The sequence below is a fragment of the Callithrix jacchus genome, chromosome 10 (assembly GCF_049354715.1).
Source record: "Callithrix jacchus isolate 240 chromosome 10, calJac240_pri, whole genome shotgun sequence".
In the NCBI taxonomy this organism is placed as follows: domain Eukaryota; kingdom Metazoa; phylum Chordata; class Mammalia; order Primates; family Cebidae; genus Callithrix; species Callithrix jacchus.
The window spans coordinates 14,111,401-14,120,928 of record NC_133511.1 but is presented as its reverse complement, the minus strand read 5'-3'; the positions used below and the strand labels follow the sequence as shown (position 1 = coordinate 14,120,928).

Below are 9,528 nucleotides of genomic sequence, written 5' to 3'. Positions count from 1 at the left end.
ATCAGTTATGCCATTTGGTGTGAGTATACATGTGTTTCACTGCAGAAATATCTACACGTTTATGATGGGCTGCTTCTCAAACCTTGTTACGGATGCTATAAGATAATAAACCATACAGACGTAGTATTACCTTTCTAAAATCTGAAAAATTCTGAAATCCAAAACATACCCCAGTTATTTCACATAAGGTATTCTAGGCCTTGTACGGCTGTGCTACAGTCTATATACGCCCAATAAAATAACACGAGAATGCCAGACTCTTCAGGGATTGGTCTTCCTCTGTTTGCCTAGAACTGTACCAGGCACATCACAGGGGCTCAACAGATGGTCTAACAAATGCCACCCTTAGAAGCCAGCTGCTAACCTTCCACTGGGTTTCATGTTTCTCCTGAGAGATTGCAAATCAAAAAGAAAAGAACCAGTATAGGACACATGAACATACAAGATCTTTAAATTCCTTGTCTACTTGTACCTAAGGCTCCAGATATAAAAGAAACAATCAGAAAGACTATAACAAGTGTCAAAAGTAGACAACTATATTATACAATTGTACACAAAGTGTTCTCATTTCAAATGGCTGCAAGTCCGTATTTTCTGTGGGAAGAAAAGATTACAGATTGTTTCATCATACCTATAAACCAGGTTATCTAAGAGTTTTAAAACAGCAGTAAAAGCTATACAACCCTCTCAGAATGGAACACTGGAATCCTACCAGAATTCCTAACTAAAAGAATGTTATCGTTATGGTAGTCAAACTTTATCTTTTCCCCGAGGAAAAAGAGTTAAGGGATATTATTTCAAGCAGTCAGGAATTTGGAAGTGAAGTGTGTGTCAGACTGGAAAGCACTTGGGAGAACTCAAACTTACCTATGAGAAGCAGCCTTCTTTGGTGCAAATTCATACTCTTCTGGATACCAGCGTCTATACACAGCAGAAATGGAACTCTCAAAGGAAGCTGTCTCAAATACAGTGAACAATCACCTCCTTCAAGTAATCCGTTAACATTGAAAATGGCAACTGAGTCATGATTCTCAAATTGCCTCTTTGCCAGGGCCTCTATCTTCCACCCTCTCCTCTCTTTCTTCTATAAATTTTCTGTAAGCGGCTCATTAGTGTGTAAGATTGCTAAATATGAAAATCCAGCCCAACCCTCCCTTGAGTTTCTGTCATGGATATGCAACTACCTGCTAGACATCTCCATCTAATAATCTACCAGACACTTCCAATTCAACATATGTCAAACCACACCCATCATCCTCAGCACCTCCCACGCCCTATTCACCATATCTACTCTTCCTCTTCTCTTCTCCTTTTTATTTGAACAGTGCCATCATCCACCAAAGCTGCCCAGACTAGAAACATCAGAATCACATTATACCTCTTCCTCTTTCACACTACCTCATTCGAGGGTTGAATGTCTGTCAAATGACCCTCCCACATTTTTATCTCCATGCCACTCCCTTCCACACCCTGCCCTTTCTCCAGTTCATTCTTCTCTCCAAGATGGCAGAAAAGGCTCCTTTCTATCTAACACTTCTATCTAACACATTCATATCAAGATCATTCTGATTCTTGATATGAATCAAAGTGATGGAATCATATCACTCACTCTTCTACCTACACTTTCTCAAAGGAACCCCATTCCTTGCAAGATCACAGTGAATTTCACTGGCATGGCATACAAGCCCCTGAGGCTTTACAACCACCTCCCACCTTCTCCAACCCCATGCTTTGCACCCCAGCACTAATAAATGGTTTGTGATTCCTTGAACACATCTTGCCTTAGCTTCCTGCTCCCTCACATTCTTCTACTTCTGAATGCTCTCTCCTCAATAAAATGCCTGGGAAACTTTCATTCTTCTTCAAATCTCAAGTTAAAAGCTGTTTCCTTCCTATGAAAAGGTTTCTCTGACTCCCATTCCTCCTGCTCCAGCACAGGTAGGTGCTACTGCCCTTGTAACCTCAATAGTATATATGCACATTTTCACTATAGCAGTCATCATAGAGTATATTTTTAGGGTATGTTTTTTACACATATGTTGATCCACTACATTCTAAGGTATTTGAGAGCTTTTCATCTAATGTTCCCAGTAGATAAGCCAATGCCTGGCACAAACTAAGTGCTCAATAAATATTGAGGATTCATTAATATTATATGGAAGACTTCTGACAGTGTTTCTCCCAATTCTCACCAGTCCAGGATAAGTTACGGTCCTATACAAGCAAGAATCGGATGAGGAAGATATAAACCCACCTGGCACCCTTAGTTCTATAGCTCTGTCCAATTACTTTCCACACATTCTCAATTAAAACATGCTAAACGAGGTAATTTAACGGACCCTAAATATAGCCCTTACCTGCACAGTTCTTTAACAGTGCTCACATCAATTATTCTATAATGAAGATGTTTCATGAACTGGGGCATGTATTTGTCAAGAAACTTCTTATCTGCATGAACTGAATTTCCTAGAAAGACATGAAGCATACTGCATCTCTGTATTTCTAGTAGTATACAACAGGATATCAAAATTCATAAAATGTATTTGAAATGGTGATGATTTTTTAAAATTCAAACAATTCCTAAAAGCACCTCTATATTTCTAAGTCTGGTTTGGGCATATGTGATTAGTTTACAAATACAGATTTCCAAGTCAGTTTAGCTTATTAGAAATTTTTTAATGACCTCTCATGAACAGAAGGACAAATCTATCATTCCACGTTTGACATAATGCACAAATCTATTTGTTACTTTTTAAGATCATACTAGATAAGCAGACTTCCTCCCAGTGTCACAGAATTCACACCACTTAACACTAAAAATTTAACTGAATCACATAGGTAGATAAACCTTTATTTACAATCCAAATTTTTAAACAAATCATGTGCACATTCATATTTCCAAAAACTTATATGAAAAATACTAAATTTTAAATGAGACCTTTAAAACAGATATCAGCCACATTGGCTGGGAGACATTTACACAATATATGCTCTAGTACTTAATGCCAAAACGTAATTTTATAAATGTTTAAGAAGAGTGTTAGTTACCACATCAGCTTTCATACACAAAGGCGCATACACCTTCAGAGAACATGAACTTCCCTCTGGCAATGTCACCCCTTTAAAAATTCTGATAAACAGGCCTGGTCTCTTTAGAAAGTCAGTATCACAGGGGAAAAAACAATAGTTGGAAAGTTTTACATTAAGAGAATAAAGAGATATAACCAAATGAAATGCATGAGCCTTGACTGGTTGAAAAACAATCCAATATTTTGAAACATCTAATGTGGACTAGATATCATATGATACTATTAGTTTAATTCTCTTCAATGCAATGACATTTTATTACATAAGAAAATGTCTTTATTCTCAGGAGATGTCTGATGAAGTGTTTAGGAATGAAGTGTCATGATGCCTGCAATTTACTCAAAATGTCCAACAAAAAATAAGAAAAACAAACATGCCACAGGTTAACAATTTCTAAATTGGCCAGCCACGGTGGGTCACGCCTGTAATCCCTGCACTTTGGGAGGCCGAGGCAGGCAGATCACCTGAGTTCAGGAGTTCGAGACCAGCCTGGCTAATAGAGTGAAACCCTGTTTCTACTAAAAATACAAAAAAAAATTAGCTGGGCATGGTGGCCCACATATGTAATCCCAGTTACTTGGGAGGCTGAGGCAGGAGAATCACTTGAACCCAGAAAGCGGAGGTTCCACTGAGCCAAGATGATGCCATTGCACTCCAGCTTGGGCAACAAGAGTGAAACTCTGTCTCAAAAAAAAAAAAAAAAATTACTAAATCCACTTCTCTGTGCATGTGAAATTTTTCCATAATAAAAATATGGGGAAATGTTTATTGAGTAAGTTTGTGTTTCCCAGATCTCATCAGGTTTCAGGGCATTTTCCCAATATTCGTGCTATAAACTATACAAAGAAACTGGAACAGAAAAGTAAGATGTGTAAGCCAAAGCAGGGTAAGTGGAAGACATGGATGGTCTCAGCTGGTCTTTCCGGAACTGCAGTCTCTCGAACCACTACATATGGAAGATTATAAGATACACACAGGATTGGATTTTACCTGCAAGTGGACAGAGCCCCGGAGGAGTCTGCTGTCGTACAAAGGACAGAAATTCATACTCTGCCTGCTGCAATGTAATTGTACTCTCCTTCACTGCCTTGGTAAGACCAGACTGCAAGAGAGAATCCCCAGCCCCCCACCAGAAACACATGTGAAGTCAGTTTTCAAAGGCATCCAGAAATGAAACTTCACTTTAAAAATGGGCAAATATAACCACAAATAGACCAGTTTTAGAGCTCAAGTTCAAATTGAAACTGCCATCTTTGCACCAATTTTTTCTTAAAGAATCCAAGCCAAATAAGTTACGATCCTGATTGTTAATAGCGTTTCCACAGTCAAATAAGATGGTGTTCAAAGTCCAAGGATATTAACCTCTGGGAAGAAACAACTATTAACAGGAGAGTAGCAATCCCCCTTCTCTGAAAGTTGATGTCTAACCTTATCCAAAAGACTGACTTGAGTAATACTTGACAATCCACAATGCGTTCGCGACAGACTGAATGTAGGAGAGAGAAAAAGAGGACATTCAGGAGAAGATGATCTCGAGAGGTCCCAAAGATGAAAAGTAAGCAAGCAAGCAGTTTCCCAGGCTTGCCAAGCAATCTTCTCTAACCCTTTTTAAAATACCATCCAACAATGGTATCAGATTCAGATGTGGGAGCAACAAGCTTGTTACTGATCCCCAAAGCAGCAATCCTGTTATTTGGTTATGTTACCTTCCCGTGATGCTCCTTACACCAATCTGACATGCTGTCCAGCAACTCATCTGGTTGTTTTATAATCAGGTTAGGACCCTGCGGAGGGGAAACGCCATTAGTCACCAAGAACCAACAGGAATAACCTTACTTTCAAAGAAAAAGCTTAAGCTGTTTTAAGGACTAAATATACATGTCAGAGAAAGTAAGAGGGAAGGATACTTTAAAAGCGTTCCTCCTTCATTCCAGCACTGTTTATTCATTAAGGCAAAATACAACACACACACACACACATACACACACACACACACACACACACAAACACACACACGGCTAAAAACTCAAATGCCTATAAATAGATGACACAGATATCTATCAAGGGCCAGCAAACTATGGCCCCACGCTTCTGTACTCAAAGCCTAAACTATTTAATATTTTACCCTTTCCAGAAAAGTCAGTCAACCCTTGATTACGAGTTCATTTTGAAAAGTGTATAAGCCAGGCATGGTAATCCCAGCTTTCTGGGAGGCCAAGGTGGGAGGATTACTTGAGGTCAGGAGTTCAAGACCAGTCCAGGCAACACAGCAAGACCTCAATTCTACAAAAATAAAAATAAAAATAAAAAAAATAAGCCAGCCATGGTGGCACACATGGAGGCTGAGTCAGGAAGATCACCTGATCCCAAAAGTCTGAAGTTACAGTGAGCTATGATCATGCCACTGCACTCCAGCCTGGTTAACAGGGTGAGACCCTACCTCTTAAAAAAAAAAAAAAAAAGTATATTGTCAAGTAAAACAGCAATTGCAAAACCATATATGCATACATATGATTTCATCTACACCTGTTTTTAAAACAATGCACTTATATATGCATACAAAATATCAAAACAATACATAAACTTGGAGTAAGATGGAGCAAGAGAATAGGACAAAAATCCAATACATAAACTTTGGATAGTTACACTGTTTAACAGTATTTTTATATTTAAAAAAAATTTTTAAAGAGGTAATTGGTGACATCTGAAACACACACACACACACACACACACACACACACAGTGGCCCTCAAATTCCCAGCTCCATTTCACAGAACATCCACGTGTGAGTCTCTCAGATACAGTCCCGGCAGTAACAGGAGCTGCAGCATTAAAGCAAGTCACCTTAGCTTCTCCCTAAGATAGTGACGATAATAAACTGTACCCTTTCCCTCATAGGAATGTTAACAGGATAAAAGAAATTATAATATAAGCTCTTTGAAATCTCTGGTAGAAAAGTACTCTATAAATCAAAGGTATTATTACTACTAAGGTAGAAAAAAACCGTTCACGATCACTGAAAGGAATGGCTAGAATCTAATTAAAATATGCCTGGACAGCCCCCAACTGAAAAGGAGGTTTAGCCAAACAAGAAAACTGGTGTTGGCAATCTCTGCAGGGAAACAAAACATTCTGCTTGAATAACACATGATGTTTTACGATAGTCACGAAGGAAAAAGAAAACCCAAACACACGAAAATGATAAAAAAAAAAAAAAACTAACAATGCTGGAAAAATCAAACTACGACAAATCTAATGCTAGATACCTATTCTATGTCCCAGTTTAGCAAGCCAAGAGACCACACCTACAGAAAACGTTCAGAGTAGGATGCCTGTTCTTCTACGAGCATAAAACATTTTTCTCAGACTCTTATAAAAGAATAAAACATACTACAGAACTGACAGCCGCTAAGCTTTAAAAATATAAATAAATAAATAACACCTTATCCTCATCTAACTTAGTCCATTTACAAATGCAGCATACACCTGCAGCTGTGTGAATACATACCCAAATTTCCTCCGGGGTAAGGATCGACCTACCGGTCCATTAAACTGTCAGTATTTCACATTATATCAACAGTCTAAAGGAAACACTCTTCTTCGGCCAAGGGTAAGTTAGGCTGGTAAAATAAAGACACTTCACTATTCATCTCCAGTAAATCCCAAGTAACAGGAAAAATAAACAACCAAATCTAAAACTCAGGGCTTTATACAAAGTCTAAAAAAAAGTTGTTACCATGAGAAATACTCATGATTCTCCTACAGCTGATGTGTAGGTAGGATAAGCCTGGTATGATACACCACAAACGCAGTCATTCATCAATAAAAACGTCCTCACCTCTTTTATCTACATGGCAAAACAAATGAAAGCCTTAACTGCAGATTTACAAAATCTATGCAGTGCCAGTAACGTATCAATGCTACCCTCTGGGAACTTATTTCAACAAGACTCTCTTTTCCACAAACATCCCTACTTTGTTCCTATTCTGGAGTTTCATAATGGCTCTGAATACTGCTGACAGTATAAAACAGAATTATTCAGGTTCAGGGATTTCACCCCCTACCAGATGGTGTCACATCCTTATTAAATGTTTCATGAGTGGTTAAAATGCAGCAGGTGTGTTTTATTTGTTTTGCTAAATGTTTCAGATGAAAGTAGCATGCAAAAACCTTAATCACGTCAATCTGTCAACAAGAGAACACTTTATGGGTGTGCACTAACAGAAATTCTAAAATTTTTTTCTTTTTTTTTTCTTGAGATGGAGTCTCACTCTGTCACCCAGGCTACAGTGGCAGGATCTTGGCTCACTGCAACCTCTGTCTCCTGGGTTCAAGCAATTCTCCTGCCTCAGCCTTCCGAGGAGCTGGGATTACAGGTAAGCACCACCACACCCGGATAATTTTTTTTTTTCGTATTTTTAGTAGAAACGGGGTTTCACCCTGTTGGTCAGGCTGGTCTCGAATTCCTGACCACCGGCCTCGGCCTCCCAAAGTGCTGAGATTACAGGCGTGAACCACCGTGCAGGGCCTAAAACTTAATGTAGATCTAGAAGCATCACATGTCCAAGTTGAAAAGGCAGAATTGGATATATGGAGTCAAGTTCAAGTCACGGTTATGATATAAAGACGCAAACATTGGCATGAGTCACCAAATCTGATGCGAGGACAGTTGGCTGTCTTCCTGGTTAGAGCACCTCACAGAGAATGCCTGAGTTAAACTATTGGCTCCCTCAATAAATAGCCACTGGGGCCTCAGACAAATTACCCAACATCTCTATGCTCAAATGTCCTCATCTATCAAATGAGCATTATAACAATACCTAACTTACAGTTACTGTAAGAACTAAGAACAAAGACATATAAAGCACTTAGAAACTGTACCTGGCATACAGTAAGCTCTCAGTAAATGACAGAGTTTATGTTTCTGTAAAGTTCTGGCATGGTTAATTAAAAAAATTTTTAATTAATTTTTCACTAGACTGTGAGATGGATGATTTTGGTTCTAGTGCCACCCCTGCCAAGACCTAGCCCATTACCTTAATGTATATGGACCTCGACTTTCTTATTTTTTAAATAAAGAAGCTGGAAAAAATGATGGTTAGGTTTCCAGTGCCCTTTAAAAAGTATGACTGTATTACATGGCATCACCTACTTCAGCCAAAATGTTGAGATCAGAGTCAGTTATCAGACAGGCCATCTCAATAATCTGGTCCTTCTCAATGTCCAATCCTGTCATCTGCAATTAAAAATAAATATGTAACACACACAAAACCATCATCCTGGCCTCTTTTACCCAAGTTTATTTAACTCGAATTCCCTCAAACATTTTCAGCTTGCAACCCAAAGCCAAAACAGAAAAGAGTGTTCCTCGGGCAACTACTGCAGGTAGTAAACACAAGTCCTCGTTGATTCAACAAACATCTACCAAGGGCCTGCTATTTGTCAAGCGCTGAGATTCTTCAACTCCCACACAGATGCAAAGTAAGTAAAACTGAATGCTTACATCACTCAGTTTTGGAAGAGTTAGATAACTATCCCCCACATCTCTGCAGAGTTTACAAAGTTTTCACATTCATTACACCACTTGATCTTCACAATCTAATGGAAAACCTACTGTTATTATCCTCACTTCATACTGGAGAAAATTGAGGCTCAGCGTAGGGAGGAGCCCTTGGTTCGGGCATGGAAAGCCTGAAAAGATAGGAACCGGATTCTGGTCCCAACCCAAACTCTCACTAACAGCACGACCTTGAATGAGTTTAATCCTCTCTGTGGGCCTTCATGTTCTCGCTTATGGAATGAGGGGTAAGGCTGAGTCATCTCCGCCGTCCCGTCTGGCTCTAACAACCAAGGGTCCTTTAAGGATTTAGTAGGGGGAGGCTGGGAACGAGCCGCTGCTCCCGCCCCCACTCCAGTGACCCAACCCCAGAGACGCCAGAGCGTTAGGAAAGTCCACATCTGGGAGGAGGGGTAGGAAGGAGAGGGAGCCACACGGACGACTCCTCCCTTGCGGAAAGAAGCCCCACAGCCCAGCACGGCGCCCAACAACCGCAGGACTCCTGCCTCCTCACTTGCCCGGCGTCGCCCCGGGCCGGCCAGGCTCACCTGCCACGCCTGAGACCCAGACCCCTCCGCTCTCCCAGGACCGGCTCGGCTCCTCAGTCCCACGCGCGAAACCTCACTCGCCTTCCCAAACCCCCGCCGACCCACTCACCTCCAAGTCCACCCAGACCATCCGCTGAGCCATGCTCTCCCCTGCAGCCATGGCTTCGCCACCTTCGCGGACACCTCGCGCCCCGAACCGTCCGCGACTCCCACCTACAGCCCGCAACAGCCTGGAGCCCAGGGAGCCGCCTAGCATCACCCGGCACCAGCAGCCACAGCCCCAGCCCCAGCCCCAGCCCCAGCCTCGCAGCCGGCGCTAGCGCAGGCGCAATAGTC

At 40.8% G+C, this 9,528-nt stretch overlaps 1 protein-coding gene across 2 annotated transcripts in view; it reads right to left on the bottom strand.

Moving 5' to 3' along the window:
- Positions 1-9,528, bottom strand: part of REXO2 (RNA exonuclease 2) — an 11,011-nt gene extending 1,483 nt beyond the window's left edge. The window contains exons 1-6 of one of the 2 annotated variants that reach the window (XM_002754500.6): positions 9,302-9,528; positions 8,240-8,323; positions 4,794-4,871; positions 4,078-4,189; positions 2,358-2,466; positions 868-921 (exon numbers count right to left, since the gene is read on the bottom strand). In XM_002754500.6, the coding sequence (XP_002754546.1) occupies positions 868-921; positions 2,358-2,466; positions 4,078-4,189; positions 4,794-4,871; positions 8,240-8,323; positions 9,302-9,448 (584 nt within the window). In that variant the 5' untranslated portion in view covers positions 9,449-9,528. Of the gene's footprint in view, positions 1-867; positions 922-2,357; positions 2,467-4,077; positions 4,190-4,793; positions 4,872-8,239; positions 8,324-8,835; positions 9,280-9,301 lie in introns of those variants that run through there. The other variant, XM_009006842.4, reaches the window with a different exon arrangement.